Source organism: Sceloporus undulatus, chromosome 1, assembly GCF_019175285.1.
Source record: "Sceloporus undulatus isolate JIND9_A2432 ecotype Alabama chromosome 1, SceUnd_v1.1, whole genome shotgun sequence".
Classification (NCBI taxonomy): Eukaryota; Metazoa; Chordata; class Lepidosauria; order Squamata; family Phrynosomatidae; genus Sceloporus; species Sceloporus undulatus.
Genome location: NC_056522.1, coordinates 362621111 through 362639700, shown reverse-complemented (window position 1 = coordinate 362639700; position 18590 = coordinate 362621111). Strand labels below are relative to the sequence as shown.

Genomic DNA, 18590 nt, shown 5'->3' with positions numbered 1-18590 from the left:
TTTTTTTTTTTAAAGACATCCAGAGAAGACAACCCCACCACCTCCCTAGGCAATTGATTCGATTGCTGAACTGCTCTTACTATCAAGAAGTTCTTTCTAATATCCGATTGAAATCTACTCTACTGTAACTTATAACCTCTAGACTACACGTGAATCTACTCAAAGCTTACAGCTGGCTTTCACGATGACTGTTGTTGTTATCTCCCTTCAAGTCAACTCAGCTTATGGCAAACCTATCCCAGGTTTTAGCTATTTTGTTTTAACTTTATTTAGTAATTCACTCTGAGATCCATTTGGGGGGAAAGGTTGTATATAAATAAATTATAATAATATACAGTCCATGTGGCCCTTAGAAGGGCACAGAAGCAGAAAACTGGCCCATAGGCTCAGTGCAGTTGCCCATTCTGATCTAGAGCATGCACAGGAGGCATGTGTGCACCTGCCTACAGATAGTCCTTTTCCTTTCTTCCTCACTCGCTCTTTTCCTTCCTCCTCTCCCCATATTTTTTTTTAGTTTTCTTGCCTTTTATTGTTGCTTCCTCTGTGAGGAGTTCTCTTGGGATAATTTGCTACAACTAATGTATGCTTACTCTATCTTTCATTAGTGTTATTGTTTTGCATTGTTTGAAAAAACTGCAGCACTTATTTTTTTAAAGAAAAAAAGAAAAGAAAGCATGACCCCTTTTGCCAAATGTGAAACAGCCTATGAAAGAAAGGGTACATGGGTTTTCACTCAGCATTATTTTAGTACTACTGGGGGAATAAGGGATGTAAAATGCATCTCAGTCTTTCCCAGCTTGCAAGCAGAATGTAATTATCCACATCTGCACAGTGGAGACTAGTTCTGTGGCTCATTCACAAGTCAGTTATACTGCCAACCATTTAATCCCCTCACCCCAATTCACATACAAGCATTTGGAATCTTTACAGCAAATTCTTATCATCACAGCCTTGGCTGTTTTTAACTGTATACTCCTGGATCTGACCACTGTCAGCCTAACAATTCAACTAATGGATTCCACTCTCTCTTTCTTTAGAGAATCTTATCACATTTTACAAGCAGAACAAGAATTTCTGATACTATTATCAAAGGTGGTTAACTTAGATGTTTCTTAGTGTCACAAGATTCAATTTAGCACACATAGGCCTGTTCCAGACTGCCAAAATAAAGCTGCTTCGGGTCTCTTTGGAGGTATGCTGTTTAAATGATGCATGCACCCTAAGAATCCGGAAGCTGCACCAAAGCTGCCCTCCAGTGCTTCGGAATGGAGTGTGGCTTTGGTGCAACCGCCAGACTCTTAGGACCCATGCATCATTTAAATAGCATACCTCCAAAGAGACCCCAAGCAGCTTTATTTTGGCAGTCTGTAACAGGCCATAGAGAGAATAAAAAATAGCAACAGATATAAGTATAGCTTGATAGGCAAAAATAAAATGAAAGTTAATTAAAACAAAATAAACACCTCTTTGCAGGAAACAAACAGAGATATGTGAATCATCTTAAATGTACACATCTGAATTCTCTATGCAGGACTGAGAAATCAAATAAATCATTCCATCTTATTGCACTGTGGACATTCAGTTTTGTTTTGTTTTTAAAAGGCAACCCAACCAACCCTCCTCTATCTGTCTCTGTCTCTCTTCTTGTCATCTCCTGGAGTTTTATGGGAAAATTTGGAATAAGCCAAAAGCACTAAAACTGTGTGAAAAAGCCAATCTGTAAAGGAACTGTACAAATTAAAATTCTGGAGCTAAGGAAGTTAAAAATACATATATATTACAAAAAAAAAGCCACTTTCCTGTTTGAAATCTTTAATAAAATTAGCAAAGCAAAACAACTCAGTGAGAAGAAGAAATAATAATAATAATAAAGCACAAGAAGTAATTTGAGGAAAAAACTATACCTTTTCTTTCACTATTGTTTCTTGACATGCTGTACATTTTGGAATTGTGGAACTAGAAGAGAAAAAAAACTGATCTTACACCAAACAGTATTTGCATAGATATAATTTTTCATGTATGTTGGAAAGTGCTGACCACAAATCAAGCAGAGATCTGTGCATAAGAATATGGCAAACTTTGAGATCATGCAGCTCATGGAGATCAAATAATGTAAGTACAAAGCAGGCAGAAAATACTGCATCAAATTGTAATGATAAATGGAAATGTACACTATGGGTTCAACATTAAATTTAATGAGATCAATTGAAAATGGCTAAGAGTTCCCACTCATCTTAACAGATCTGCTCCAGCTAGGATTATCAATGGATTTGGCCCTGAGAGTCACAGAGTACATTTACCAACCCTTCTGGTGTCTATGTATTTTATTAACAATGTAAGCTGCCATAAGAGTTACTGCTATTACTGGAAAAATGAAAAATTCTAAAATTGCCTAAATTTACTGTTCAAGCAAGCTTTTAAATATGAGAATAAACAGCTTCATCATAAACATATCTATGTGGAACCTGGGTGCACTGCCCTTCATCAACAAAGTTGCAACACTTCATACAATAGCACACTAAGGCTAAAGCTGCTGGTTGCGGATGCAACAAGGCTAGTATAGAGAAATGTAACACTGAATGCAAGCTTCTTTTATCTACTGCAAGGTTGGGGAACCTCCAGCCTTGGGGTTGAATCTGGCCCTTCTGATGACCAAAACTGGATCTCCTAAGGTTTCCTCCAGATGGCCCTGATCTCTTCCTCATGGCATCATCATTTGATGGTTTCCCAGTTTTTCTATGGCCCTACTTCCCTCCCCCCAACATTATTCTAAAATGTAAAATGCCTCCCTCCAAAATCTTAATTACTTGTAAGTTAAAATATGCTGGTACTTTGGACCCATCCTTTTTCCCCTGGTCCTGCCCACTGCTAGAATGCAGCCCTTGAGAATTTTTCTAGAACTGAATTAAGCCTTTAAGATGAAAGAGGTATCTCATCTTATGTTTGAAACACAGAGGCTTTTTGAGGCTGGGATATAAGGCTATTTCCCAGTTCAATCTCTGCCTACCCTGTGGGCATACAAGTCTGCTACATTGTGTGTAAAGTCCGCCCTCAATTGGTAAATGAAAATTTTACTGCTGCATAGATGCTTTGACCCGGCATTTTTGTAACTGTAATTGCTTAAGTACTATTCATGCCCAGGTATGTACAATGCATACAATTTTAAATTATACTGATGCTGTTTTTCTTTTCTTTTTCTTTTTTATACTAGTCAAAGACCGAATAAACTATATTACATTATATTACATTACATATGTAGTAAAGGTTCCCTCCACTTAGCTTTGTAAGCAAGTTTCTCCATTTCTATACAGTGTTACCCCGGGTTACGAAAATAATTCGTTCCGCCGCCGCTTTCGTAACCCGAAAGGCTTTCGCAAGCCGAAACCCCATAGGCGCTAATGGGGAAAAGCCGCGATTTGGTGCGAAAAAGCGCCGAAAAGCACCAAAATTTCTTTCGTAACCCGAAATAACCTTCGTAACCCGGAACAGTTTTTTTCAATTGGATTTTTTCGTAACCCGGAAATTTCGTAAGGCGGCGCATTCGTATCCCGGGGTAACACTGTACTTGCACATCATTATCATCGTTGTTGCTGTTTACCTTCAAGCCATTTCGACTCATGGTGGCCCTAAGACCATCCTATCATGCGGTTTTCTGGGGCTGAGAATGTGTGATTCGCCCAGGTCACCCAGTGGGATTCCATGGCTAAGCACGGAATGCTCAAACCACTGCAGCACACTACACCATCATTAGGGAACTTTTATTCATCTCCTAAAGAGATCTAATATATTTACAATACTTTGTACTATCAGCTACGTCAACCAGTCCTTGACTATTTTAGTAAACTTATTCCTCATTTTCTCACTGTGGTGATGATAACAGCAACACAGTTCTACGAATCTGCATTCTCCCTCCTAGTGTCTTTAATCTCCTATTTTTTTCTTCCCCTTTGAGATGAGAATGTATTCTGCATTAAAACAAACACCAGATACAGTGCCATTGTCTTCTAGTCTTTATTGAATGCACTCAAGCATCCTCTTTGCTCTTTTAAAAGGCTGCTGCATACTGAGCAGTAATCTTCATTCAGCTGTCTTCAGTGGTGCCCGTATCTGCATCCTCAGATGACCCAGAGAGAGTGTTAAAAAACTCCACAGCACAATCATTATCTGCTAACACGTATATGGGAACTGAGAGGGGAATTGCTTGCACAAACTGCTTTCCACCTACAGTTCTGAAATCAACACCATCATGACACACATTTCATTCATCTTTACATTTGGAGGGGGAAAGAAAGCCCACAGTCACAGAATTAAAAAATAAATAAATAGAAGAGGACTACTGTATTCAAAGCACCAACAGGGGGATTTTCAGCAATAAAATCCTCACAAAACACTTGCCCCTTCTAGCTTTCATATACTTTAGTTTATTTTGTTTATTTTTATATTTCCTGATGTAACATATTTGCCTAGTAAATACATACAGCAGTATACTTTCCTATTTGGTAACATTCAACTTCAGACACAAATGTTTCACACCAGGAAAGACAGACCAGGCAGCAATTTAATTCATAAGGATTGTTCTTACTACTCCATTTTTATCAATTTTTCTTTAGTTCTCCTAAACTTTTTATTATTCTTCCTTACAGTTGTCAGCTGCTAACCAAAAAACTGACAGCTGTCTATTTTAGTATCAACATATCAGAGCTTAGAAAAGTTACTTTTTAAGATTGTAAGACTATATCCCCATAGCCAGCATGGAATTATGGTATAAAATGTTAACTTTTCCAAGATCAGCAAGGTAGACAGACAGAGAGATCACTGGTCTTGCTCGCCTACACTGCTGCATATTGTTTGCATATTCAGATGAATAGATCTGGAAAAACAAAATGCTCTGTAATGACCTTAATGGCGATAGCCAGCAATTAAAAACTCCTTTAAACATTAAAATCCATTATTCAAAAGACTGAGAGCTGTTATAAAGACCCTTCACCTCCCTGTTTTTCTTCTACACCTCTACAACAATGGCATTGCAGTTACCTATTCTGCAAGTATGAAAACTGTCAACTCCTAAGTCTCACTGCTTTATCTCAGAATATCCAAAACATGTACCAAGTGCAACTAATCAGTGATGCAATTAAACTACAGCTTGTATGTGCAATAGCTAATCAGATTGTAAAGGTAAATGAAAATGTAAATTAGGAACTTCAGAATTTGAGACTTACTGAAACAATTAATATGGTGTTGTATTGGTTTAATTGCACTGTTTTTAAATCACTTGTTTTTAAAGATACATTTTAATTTTTTTAAATGTAACCAACACTTGGATTTACATTTTAATGTTAACCGTTTGTATGTTTTAGCTGTACCATATTTAATTTATAAACTGCCTTGAGTTAGGTCTTTGGGGAGGAGACAGTAAAATATAAATAAAGTTAATAAAATCAGCACCCAACACAGAGAAATACTAACCTTAGCAAACCATTCATGCAAGTCTCACAATATCGATGCCCACATTCTGTCTGTCTTGGATTGCACAGTATGAGATGACACTTTTCACACTTGTATTTGTCCTCCACAGCATTCACAAATTTCTCTTTGTAGCCACCTTGTTCTGGTATATAAATAGATGGTACTGCACTGCGATCAACATTTGCCTTTTGTTGGATTGTTTCCACAGAGATTGGGGGATCTGTTTTCTTGCTCGAATCCATGTTGCAACTGGCAAGTACTGCAATAAAAATATACAAGAAATGGTTTAAGGCATGAAGACTGAAATGAGACATAGTCTGATATCCCTGGGATTCATATGAGAATTGATTTGTTGAACCATACACATATTGATATGAAGTCAACTGACACCACTGGTTTGACAACTACTGAACATGTAGAAGTGTAAAAAGGCACATTCAGCATTATACAAGAAATTCAGACATGCAGATTCACCAATCCAAGAGTGCAATGTGAAGTAATCACCTACCACCTGAGATATAATGCTTTTCAACTAAGGTTGTTCAAGCAATCAGTTCTAAGTGGCAGTATCATAAAGGTCCCAGTTTAAAGTTTATAACGACTTATTAAGGTCAAAATCCTATCAGTATACAGGATTAGTCATCCTTTGTTGGCTGGCTAGTCAACAGTTATGTAAATCCCATGGATTCAATGGGTCTAGCAAGAATTAACAACAGAATCGGTGTGAACTTAATGAAATACAAAGCTATCAGCAAAGGTTATATAGATCAGAAAATCATAATGAGCACCGATATTTTTTAGCTTGTCCATCACAAGAACTGGGAGCCATTTTTAAAGATAGGGAGGAGCAATTAGTGTTATCCCACTCTTCACACCATCATCAGTCTTGTATTTTCTCTCTGAGAACAAATCTGCAACATTAAGGAAATGAAATACAGTAGCTATCAACAAATTATTGCAGAAGCTTATGACCCAGTTACCTCTTGTTTATGTCTATGCAATAACTCTGTCATTGGCCTTTCCTTCTGTCCCATTTCTGCACTTCACTCAACCTACAATGCCTTGATCTTAGATCAAGGTTGGCCAGCTCCTAAGAGGCAACATAACAAGATCTTCTTACAGCTGACAGCTAGAGGGCATAAATTAAATTTGCTGCCATCTCATCCTTCTCAGAAGCCCCAGCTGTCATCAATATGCCTTACCTCTGACTCCAACCCAGTAAACATTCACAGGTTCAATACAAAACACATTTTGAGGGAAAAACAGGACAGCAACCATACCCATTACTATTAGATCTCCATAGATAAAAGTTTTTTGATCAATTTCTACCCCATTTCTTGAAATGCTTGCTGAGCCGCTCTGACCATTTGGTTTAAAGTTAAAACATGCATTCTCCTTTCTCCACTTCCGGGGTGTTGTATAGCGTGGGAATGCCAGGCAGCTGAATGCGCACTGACAATATTGCGGACTACTGATGGATACTAAAATCCATGGAGGTTCAAGTCCCATTAAATTCAATGGCCTAGTAAAATGGTGCTCCTTATATAAAATGGTAAAATCATCATTTTCGATTTGGATATTTTTAAAAAATATTTTGAAGTCGTGGATAGTTGAATTTATGGGGGGAAATGCATGGATATTGAGGGCAGAGGGTACTTAAAATGAAATCTCTTGTAATTTGAACCCACTTGTCTTGGCAGCAACAGAAAACAAGCTTGCTCCATCTTCTACAATGTGTAAAGTCAACTACTGTAACCCTTCTCAATCTTCTCTTTTCAAACCTAAGTATACTTAGCTCCCTAAGCCAGACTTCAAAGGACTTGAGTCCAAAACACACTGCAGAAACAATTCAGTTTGACACCACTTTAAATGCCTTGGCTCTTTGCTAGGGAATTCCCAGAACTATAGTTTTGTGAGATGTTTAGTCTTCTCTGTCAGAGCGCCCTGGTGTCACAATAAACTACAATTCCCAAGATTGCCTAGCACTGAGCCAGGGCAGTTAAAGCAGCTTCAACCTGGATTATTTACGCAGTGTGTTTTGTGTCAGGAAAAAGCCACATGGGATATATAGTCACAAGAAATATAATATGTATATGAATGTATTTGAAAGTAACATGACACAGCAAAAGTTATTGAATTGTCACACAGGTGTTGTAAGTAATGTAATTAGAAGGTCCTGAAAGCCAAGGACATATGAGGCAATAACAAAGTGAAAAGGTGCAAATTGATATCACCTGAAAGTCATTGAGTGGACAGTAATGTATGATGCAATGTGAGGTCTAGATTGAGCCAAGTATGGTATGTCAATCATAATGTATGTACACGCCCAGGAGGTGGCAACTGTATAATGAATAGAGAGACAAATGTCTATATAAGCAACAATGTATGGCAATATTTTTTGTGGGTATTGAGGAGTATAGTAGAGAGAGTTTTGTGAGTAGTGAATTGTTTTGTGCATAGTGTATATACAGTGGTACCCCGGGATACGAATGCGCCGCCTTACGAAATTTCCGGGTTACGAAAAAAATCCATCCAAAAAAACTGTTCCGGGTTACGAAGGTTATTTCGGGTTACGAAAATTTTTTTGGTGCTTTTCGGCGCTATTTCGCACGAAATCGCGGCTTTTCCCCATTAGCGCCTATGGCTTTTTCGCCTTACGAAGATTTTCGGGTTACGAAAGCGGCGGCGGAACGAATTAATTTCGTAACCCGGGGTACCCCTGTATTAGAATAAAAGTAGATCTTTATAAGAAGACTACTGTGTTGACTGGTGTCTTGAGAGCTGAACAAGAACCAGCAGACTCCAGAGAAGATTGGAAGACATCTCCAGAGCCAATTCTCAGAGCTACTGGTCAAACTGGTTGTTCTTCCGCTGACCAGGGGGGTGAGAGTGAAAGCCAGGAGAAGAGCTGCAACTCCCATCATCCCTAACATTTTGGACCTCAGTTTAAAAGTATTTTACCATCTTGGCCACCTTCCCCTAAACATGTTCCAGCTTGTCAATATACTATTCTATTCTCATATAGCTTCCTCTTTCCTGAAAACATAACTACGTTCACAGTTACCCTTTGCCTCTTTCAATTACCACATGTGTGTATGTGACCCTGTCCCTGGGGAGCCTGGAGCTGCCTCTTCCTGAGACAGGATGCATGTTGAAGGCCCATGAATCACAACACAAGTGTCTCTAAGGTTTGCTTTATTTGGGATATTGAATACCATAGCTTTTAGCCAGCAGGTGTACTGTGCCCTTGGTAAGGATAACATAAACTCCTCCCACTGATAGAACAACAGAAAAGTTAGCGCTATCACCATGCCTCATGCTTTATTCCCTCAAATATGCCACCCTATGACTTTCCCTCTTGCCTCCTTCTCCAAGGTTTTCCTATCTGCCTTCTCATTACTCCACTGATTAGGATGAGAAAGTCTCCGATTTATCTCCTCCCTAAGCTCTCATTGATCCTGCAATGGATTCATCCATGAGATTAGTTGGAGCCTCAAACCCCAGGCTTACTCTTGCCTCCTCACAGCTGGTAAACCACCTGGTCCCTGTAAACCAAGTGGTCTGTGAGCTCTGTGTCCTAGCTTTCTCGCTGCCTACTGGGTGAGGGGCCTACCCTTTCCCCTCCCTTCACCCTTCCCACATCCATCTCTTCTCTCCCCCTCTGAACCCAAACACTCCTGGTACCAACCACCTCACCCTTCATCTCCTTTGCCAGTCCTTCTTTCCATCTGGTGTTCACACCTCCTTCCTCTGACCTTTCTCCATCCTCCTTCCCTTTAAGCGAGCCCCTGTCCTTCACCCACCCCTACTTCCTTCTTCACTCCTTTCTTCTCCCAGCTCCATGTCTTCCAGGATAGCCTTCTTTTGCCATCAATGTGCCACCACCTGCCCCTCTGAATCCTGCTGAAGCCCAAGTTCCAAAAAGGTAGGCATATGTAAGCCACCACCCTAGTCCTCCCTATGCCCCATCACAATCTCATTCATTGCATGTTCAGGAACAGGTCAGGGTTATTAAGGGACTGAAACATAGTACAGACTAGTACTCTAAGAAATGGTAGTACTCAAATTATTATTAAATTTATCTCATTCAACACTGGAGGTTTTATCCTTTTCTTCCATTTTTCCAAATATAAACCAAGAACTGCTTAATTCCTTAAATCAACATAGATTTGCAAAATATTGGTAGCTATAAATAATAACTGATTACAACCCCAATTAGACCAAATTGTTCAACAGTTAACATTTTAAAATAGCATAATTATTTCTGCTAAAACTTTAAGTTCTTGACCATTATTTTGACAAACACATAGTGGTCAGCTGAATAGCCATGCCTTATCTTGTGCATTCAGGCCACCCACTCATGTGGGTAGCATGTATATGGTAACACACACATCTTATGTGGTGTCAAGCCCATGCTGTGGTAGCAGTCTGAACCGAAGCTGATCTCCTATTCCAGTGGTAACCATATTATTTGTGATCTCTAATCTAGAAAGAACTTGGTGATTCTTGCCATTTCACAGACCTTCAGAGTTTCTCCAGCCTCATTTTATATATACTGTATAGGCACACACAGGTATTCAAAAATCTGAAATACAGAACACTTCTGGTCCCAAGCATGTTGGATAAGGTGTTTGTGTTAAGGAAAAAGCAACATGGGATATACAGTAAATGAAATAAAACATGTATGTGAGAGCCAGGATGACTCAGCAGAAGCCAATTGAGAACCACACAGGTGTAAATGGTAATACAATTAACAAGTCCTAACTGCCAAGGACAAGAAATGAAAAGTGGATAATTGGACACACCTGACAATTGTTAAGTGGTCAAGGCTGAGATGATGAAATCATTAATTGTAGGATGAACCAAGAGAACCAATGGGAATGATGTACACGCCTACTGGGTGGAAACAGACAACAGTGGGTGGTACCATGCATTGACTATAATAATGACTATGCATCCCAATGTATTTTGTGGGTTGTAGTAGTGGGTAGTAGAGTGAGGAGTAGAGTATTGTTGTGTTGGATAGTTTTGGAGCTGTATATAGTAGAATAAAGTAGATCTTTTATTTAAGACTACTGAGTTGTCTGGTGTCTTGGGTGAAGCCACAAGAGCCAGCTGGATCCTGAAGAAGGGTGAAGACTTCTGTGGAAGCAAGAGTGAGAAGGCTTGGAGAATTTGTCAGGGTCTTCAGCCTGTTCTCTGTAACTCTGCTAAGCTATAACCACTGGCCAAAACTGGTCAGCGCGGTGCACAACCAGGTGGTGAGTTCAAGCCAGAGGTGAAGAGCTACAACTCCCATCATCCCTGACAGTTTGGACTCAAGTCAACATTATGCTTAAAAAGTAGAGTCAGTGTAGTTTGAGTGTGGGACTATGACCATGAAGACAAGAGGGCGATTCCCCGCTTTTCCATGAAACCCAGTGGGTGACCTCAGGCAAGTCACATGCTCTCACTCTCAGAGGAAGACAATGGCAAACCTCCTCTGAACAAATCTTACCAAGAAAATCCCGTGATAGGTTCGCCTTAGGGGAGGAAATTGACTTGAAGGCACACAACAACAATAACAATGTTTTTAAAAGAAGGTTGTTCTTGTTGCTGCTTCTAGGCTATGGAACACCCTACTGGACTAGGCTGCTGTTGCTAACAGCAGGATATATTAAACAAAACAAAAAAGGGATCTTGTAGCACCTTTGAAATTAACTGTGTACAAGAAATTGTAGCATAAGCTTTTATGGGCTTGGTCAACTTCCACAGATTCATGGAGTCAAGCATCTGAGGAAGGAGACTAATTCTATGAAAGCTTACACTACAATCTGCTTTATTCAGTTAATAATAATAATAATAATAATAATAATAATAGGATTTATTTATATACTGCCCAATCACTGGGAATCCGAGCAGTTTACAACAGAGGGGATAATAGACGGTTGGTTCCCTGCCCTCAGGCTTACAATCTAAAAGACACGACACAAAAGGAGAAGGGAATGGTGAGGGGGGAGGGGATCAAGTCCAGCATTCTTCTCTCCCTCTGAGGCCTGGACCAAGGCAGATGGACCGGAGGGAGGGCTTTTCTTCTTCCAGGCAGGCTTGTTGGAGCTAGCCTGCCTCTCTCTCCCTCAAGATGGAGGATGAAGGGAGGGCTTTTCTTCTTCCAGGCAGGCCTGGTGGAGCTCAAAAGTTAGTCTCAAAAGTGCTGTAAGATCCCTCTGCATACTGATATTCAGTACTAACATGGTTGTGTCCGAATTCTCCCTCCCAGTTGTCTTTCTAATGTCAAGCAAAAACCTTTTTATTCAGGTGGGTTTTTTGCAACTGACCTCGCTTGCTGTGGACTGAATATTTTAAACAGGGTTGGTACAATTTATTCTTTAATGGTGTACAGCCGGCCCTTCATATCTGTGGGGCGTTCTGTTCTGGAGCCCCATGTACATGGCAAATTGCACGAGGTCCAAATTACTGCTATTGAGAATGGGCAGGCCCAACTGTGGATACTACAATCCGCAGATTACAAACCCATGTATAGGACGACCCAAGAGATAGAAACTGCACTTTCTATCTCTTGTTTTATGTTTTTATTCATGTTATGCTTTCACTTAATTTGTTCTACGTAATTGTTAGCCCATTTTTTGGGAGTCCAAACAGGATACATATTGAAAAAGGAACTAAAATTATGTGATCAGATTTCTGCTCTGATTACCTGAATTTATCATCCCCTCCTTCCCTCCATGCAACTCCTTGGATGCCCCAAATTTGCTCCTGGGGATCCCTCAATCCTGTAGTAGCGGGTTGGGGAGGAGATATTCAATCTGCAAGAATGCCCATTCCACTGAGGAAAGGACAACATTAGATAAAATGTTTTAAGTTGAAAGACAAGACATATCTAATTGGTTAATGTATGATTCAGTTACACATAGAAATCAATCTCTTCTTGAGACATAAAGATTTCCTCCAGAACATTCTATTTGTCTAGCTATATTCTGCTCAAGCCTCCTGCTCCCATGGGCTGTAATCTACACTGCAGAATTAATGCAATTTGATACTGCTTTAACTGCCATTGTTCAATGCTATGGAATTGTGGGATTTGTAGTTTTGTGAAACATTTAGCCTTCTCTGTCAGAGAGCCCTACTGCCACAACAAACTTCAAATCCCCGGATTCCACAGGATGGAGCTATGACAGTTAAAGTAGTGTCAAACTGCATTAATTCTTCAGTGTGGCAGCAGCCTTGCTCATCTGCTCATGTAGAGCTAAAGCTACCAGAATCCCACATGCTGGATGTTTTCAGTCAATCTTGTTCAAGCCTCATTTCTGGTACTGGGAGGATTCATTAAAAAATCTGGTACAGGGAAGATTTATTACAAAAAAAAATTCTGCCATCTTTCCAGTTATATGTTAGCCTCCCACACGTCTTATTAAGTCCCTTAATTTGGTTAACTTTGTTTAAGATTAATTCTTTTGCCTAATTCACTTAAATCGAGGGATGCTTAGTTAGTGAATAAAAGATACAAAACTTAATTGCTACTGGATGTTAAGAATCAAATTATCCCATCTGACATTTGAAGTAGAAACATTTCTGCAGTAACCAGATTAAATGAACAAGGTATCTAAAACTTGCCCTATTCTGAATTCTGGCACTCTTTAACACAGAGATTCCCAGTTTTCACATTGGCAAAATTTCAGAAGCATAATAACAGAAGTATACTCCTGAATCAGGCAACAGTTTAAAAGTCACACTTTCTTACCTAACAGGTAAAGTATAATTTACATTCCAAATTCCTAAAAAGAAATCATAGCTCAGTCATGAATCCCTTGGGCAAATCACATTCTCTCAGAATCAGGGGAGGACAATGGTAAACCTCATCTGAATAAATCTTGCCAAGAAAACCCCATGGTAAGTTCCCCTTAGGGTCACCATCAGTCAGAAATGATGTGAAGGCGCCCAACAACAATTATAAAAAGAAATATAAGGAAGTCATCAGGCTAAATCCAATTGCTAATTTCAACCAGAATAGATCTACTGGATGAATGGAATTTACAAAAGAGCTGACTCACTATTCAGCACATCTACACTATTCAGGTGAAACTCTTGCTGTTCTTGTTATTTACCTTCAAGTTGAGTTCAGTTTATAGCAAACCTATCAGAGGATTATTGTTTTGTTTTGTTTTTTGCACAATTAGAGATCTGCCACTACTTTCCTGAGAAAGTAGTGACTTACCGAAGGTCAGTGGGTTTCAATGGCTGATTGGAAATTCAAACTCTAATCTCCTGGAATCCTAGTCCAATATTCAAACAACGATACTGCACTGGCTCTACAACAAGGCCATCAACTGGATTTAAACCATCCACTATTATTACGCTTCTGCTGTTGTTACTACTACTGTTGTTATTACTATTATTATTAGAATTACACATTGGCTTTTTTAGCATATACAGGTGTCACCTATCTTATATTTGTTCATTTCATTTTTTCGTACCTAAATGTAGCACCCTACATTTATCTCTGTTGAAATTCATTTTGTTTAGTTTTGCCTGGATGATCAATCACCAACACACTGATTATGTCTGCTGGTATCTTGCTATATATGACAGGGTGGACCGAGTAGCAGATTATCAGTTCACCGTTTAAACACAAATCATCTTCCAGATGATACTAGCAATTAAAAAAAAATGAAGATGTCAAGCTTAATCAGCCTTTCCCATTTTCCCACTCCTTCCTGTGTTCATTCAGGTTTGCTTTTAAATTTTTAAGAAAAAGCACAAAAAAGTGTGTGTGTGCGGAAATCTATGTTACATCTACTTTGGCCCTGAGAAGAGGTGCAGAGGTCACTGGCTGATTTAGAAACTCATCACAGGAGGTTGCTGAGAATTCACCTGCACAGATGAGAAAGAAGCGTGGGTTTTAAAATTTTCACCATTCCTGAATACAGCATAAATTGGGAAAGAGAAGGTTAATCAAGAAGGTGATGAAGAGACCATTTACAGTTTAAGAAGAATTAGAGAGCACAAGATGTGAAGGACAGACATTCAAGATTTAAAGATGTGCCACATTTAAAAAAAAATCTTCCAAACAGCAGCATTTTGTTGTCTGGAATGCAGCTACTCAATACAAGCAATGTGAAATGTGGCAAAATACTTCTATTTGGAAAAGTTCTCTTTAGTTGTTGTCATACGGCCTGGGTCCAGGTTATTTGAAGGGCTGTACCAGCATGACATAGTGGTTTGAGTCTTGGACTGTGACTCTGGAGTTCGGCATTCAATGCCCAGCTTGACCATGAAACTCACTGGATGACCTTGGGCAAGCCGCACTCTCTTAGCCTCAGGGGAAAGCAATGGCAAACCTCCTCTGAATAAATCTTGCCAAGAAAACCCCTTAGGGTCACCATGAGCTGGAAATGACATGAAGGCACACAACAATAAACCCTTTACGAGCGCACTAGAGCACTAGGATCGTCAGGAGAAGCCTTCTCTCTGTCCCACTACCCTCTCTGGCTTGTTTGGTGGAGAGGCCTTCTTGGTGGCTGTTCCCAGCCCCTGGGAATCCCTCCCTAGAGGCCAGGATGGCCCCATCCCTCTCTCCTTAAGTGGCAGATAAAAACATTCTTGGGGCATCGGACATTCTCAAATTGACAAGGGTTGGATTTTAAATGCTATGTAATTTAGATTTTAAGGTTTGTTTACAATTTTTAATACATTATAAATTTTAACGTGTAATGTTTTTAAATTTTGTACAGTAATTGTTTTTTAAACCTTGTATCTATATTTTTAACGCTTTTTATTGTTTTTATCTTGTACGGCTTTAAATTTTTTGTTAGCAGCCTATGGTGGGAGAGAGGTGGGATATGAATAAACAAAGTTGTTGTTGTTGTTGTTGTTAAGTGTTGCAGGTTCAAAGATCTAAATGCCAGAAGAGTCTACAAGGGCTTTGTATAAAACTAGGAGGTTGAATTGTAAACTGACAAATGTTTTGCATCAACTCAACATATAACACCTCAGTGTTCCATTTTATGAAATGACATATGTTAGCTACTGATTCTTCTGGAAACAGCCAGAAAAAATTCTGGCAAGCCGGATTTTAGCAGGAAGAAGTATGCTTTTACCGTAAATTGTTTCCAACTTATGGCGGCCCTAAGGTGAACCTATCACAGGGTTTTCTTGACAAGATTTGTTCAGAGTACATTTGCCATTACCTTGCCCCTGAGGCTGAGAACATGTAACCTGCCCAAGGTCACCCAGTGGGTTTCACTCAAACCATTATGTCACATTGGCAGAAAGCAGTACTGGCAGTCTAAAGAGTTTGCTAGAAGACAGATGAAAAGTAATGCATAATGCTAGGAGAAGAGGAGCTGTGCCCTGGAGCTGGACTACATTATTGACTGCAATGTGAAAACAAAAATAAAATGAAATAAAATTTAAAAAATGATGGGAGCATCCCACAGCTTAATCTGCTTTGTAGTTTCTATAGATGTGTACTGACATAGCAACAATGCATGATATTCTACTGAAAGAATCTATACCTTTGGCAGCAACTAATATACTTGTATTTTAATAATAATAATAATAATAATCTTTATTTCTATCCCGCCTTTCCACAAAGGTGATCAAAGCGGCTTACAAAAATACAGTTAAAACATCGGTATAAAAATTTAAAACATTACTAGGGGATATAAACAGGGAGTAACACATGAAACGAAACAAGAAATGAAACATATCACATTCGTCAGGGGCTAAATAAGCGACAATCTTTACAAATGTGGGGTCAAAAAACAGAGAACAAGGGGCAGAGCAAAAAGAGACACAATTAGCTAAAGTGAAAAAGCCAGCTGGAATAAGTATGTTTTTAATTATTTCTTGAAAGAAACTAGTGATGCAGAGGAGCGGAGCTCTATGTGAAGCTCATTCCACAATGAAGGGGCAACAGCAGTAAAAGCCCTCTGTGAGGTCCTTACCAGATGAAATTTAGGGACCTCTAACAGATTTGTCCCAGAAGATCTGAGTGTGTGGGGCGGATTGTATGGGGAGAGGCGGTCCTCTAAGTACCCTGGGCCCAAGCCATTTAGGGCTTTATAGGTCAAAACCAACACCTTGTATTGAGCTCGGAAGCGAACAGGCAACCAGTGAAGATCTTTTAAGATAGGAGTTATATGGTCTGTCCTGGAACTACCAGTGACCAATCTGGCTGCCATGTTCTGCACCAACTGTAGCTTCCGGGTTTGGTACAAGGGTTGCCCCATGTAGAGCGCATTGCAGAAATCCAAACGAGAGGTTACCAAAGCATGTACAACGGTTTCAAGGTTCCGACGATCCAGGTAGGGGCGCAGCTGGCGTATCAGCCGAAGCTGATAACAAGCACTCCTAACCGCCGCATCCACCTGCGAAGACAGCTGGAGCGACGAGTCAAGGAGTACCCCCAGACTGCGCACCGAGTCCTTCAAGGGGAGCGTGACCCCGTTCAGGACCGGATGACAAAATTCACCACCCGGGGCCGAGGAACCAATCACCAGTACTTCCGTTTTCCCTGGATTCACACTGAGTTTGTTTTCCCTCATCCAGCCCATTACTGACGCCAGACAGGCATTTAGAGGAGAGATGCCATCCTTAGTTACTGCATCAGTCGGAGACACAGAGAAAATTATTTGGGTGTCATCAGCGTACTGATAACACCGCGCCCCGTGTCTCCGGATGATCTCTCCCAGCGGTTTCATGTAGATGTTAAAAAGCATAGGGGACAAAATCGCTCCCTGAGGGACACCAGATGTAAGGGCCCTCTTATCGGAGCGACAGTCCCCCAGCTCCACCATCTGGAATCTACCCGAGAGGTAGGACCGGAACCACTGCAAAGCAGTGCCCCCGATACCCAGCTCTCCCAGGCGTTCCAGAAGGATACCATGGTCGATGGTATCGAAAGCCGCTGAGATGTCAAGGAGCACTAACAGGGACACGCTTCCCCTGTCCGTGCTCAGACGGAGATCATCAACTAAGGCGACCATGGCAGTCTCAACTCCATAGCCTGCCCGGAAGCCAGTTTGAAATGGGTCCAGAAAATCGGTGTCATCCAAGATCGATTGAAGCTGGAAGGCGACTGCTCTCTCGATCACCTTCCCCAAAAAAGGTAACAGCGAGATGGGCCGATAGTTGTTGTGAATCAGGGGGTCTAAGGAGGGTTTCTTGAGCAAGGGTTTAACCACTGCTACTTTCAGATTAGATGGAAACTGACCCTCTCTTAGAGATGTATTAACGATGCGGTGCAACATAGTCAGCACCACATCTCCCCCCTGAGCTGCCAACCATGAGGGACAGGGATCAAGAGAGCACGTCGTCTTTTTCAATACAAAAACTGGCAACCAAATAATGCAACTATGTAAGACTCTGGTTATTCAGAATGAAGACAATGAGATCATACATTCATCAAATAATTCTGTTCACTGTAATGAAACAGTCACCTCTCTAGCGATAATTATCTGAACTGAAAATGGCAATATGTTAACGTTAATTCAAACAAATTAATGTCAAAGGTGTGTTATTTGTACCCTTGCAACAACAAGGTTCGACAATAGTGAACCATTGCTAACCTAAGGCTTGCAGCTGATGGATCAACTTTTTAAAGCAGTTGTGTGAGCACTTCAACTGAGAAAAATTACATGGCAACTGGAACATTTCCTTCCCTGTGTACAGATTCAGGAAAATTAATGCATAACAGCTCTTAAAAGATCACAAGAAATAATGCTATGCTCATATCAACATTAACTGATGCCACCTGGAGGCCTTAGTGAGACAATGCAAACAAATTATCTTCTTCAGTATCATCTTCTTTAGTATCAAAGGAAGTATGCCCGGGTACAGGAACTGCTGGCAAATATATGCAGAAGGCACTCATATTCTGTTTGTGAGCTTCCCATAGGCAACTGGTTAAACACTGTGTGAACGGAAGGTTACATGCTGGTATTACAGCCACAAGATTGTGAGTTAGATCCCAGGGCTCCAAGGTTGACTCAGCCTTCTATCCTTTAGTAGGTCAGTAAAATGAATACCCAGCTTGTTGGAGGCAATTGGCTTGCAGATTGTAAACCGCTTAGAGATTGCTGAGTTTACTATTAAGCATTTACTATAGAAATGTAAATGATATT

General features: G+C 40.2%; 1 protein-coding gene across 1 annotated transcript in view; it reads right to left on the bottom strand.

Annotated features, from left to right (window-relative positions):
* TRAF3 (TNF receptor associated factor 3) overlaps window positions 1-18590 on the bottom strand; it is a 132967-nt gene that overhangs the window by 44300 nt on the left and 70077 nt on the right. The window contains exons 4-5 of the mRNA XM_042460713.1: window positions 5467-5725; window positions 1905-1956 (exon numbers count right to left, since the gene is read on the bottom strand). Of these exons, the coding sequence (XP_042316647.1) occupies window positions 1905-1956; window positions 5467-5708 (294 nt within the window). The 5' untranslated portion in view covers window positions 5709-5725. The remainder of the gene's footprint in view (window positions 1-1904; window positions 1957-5466; window positions 5726-18590) is intronic.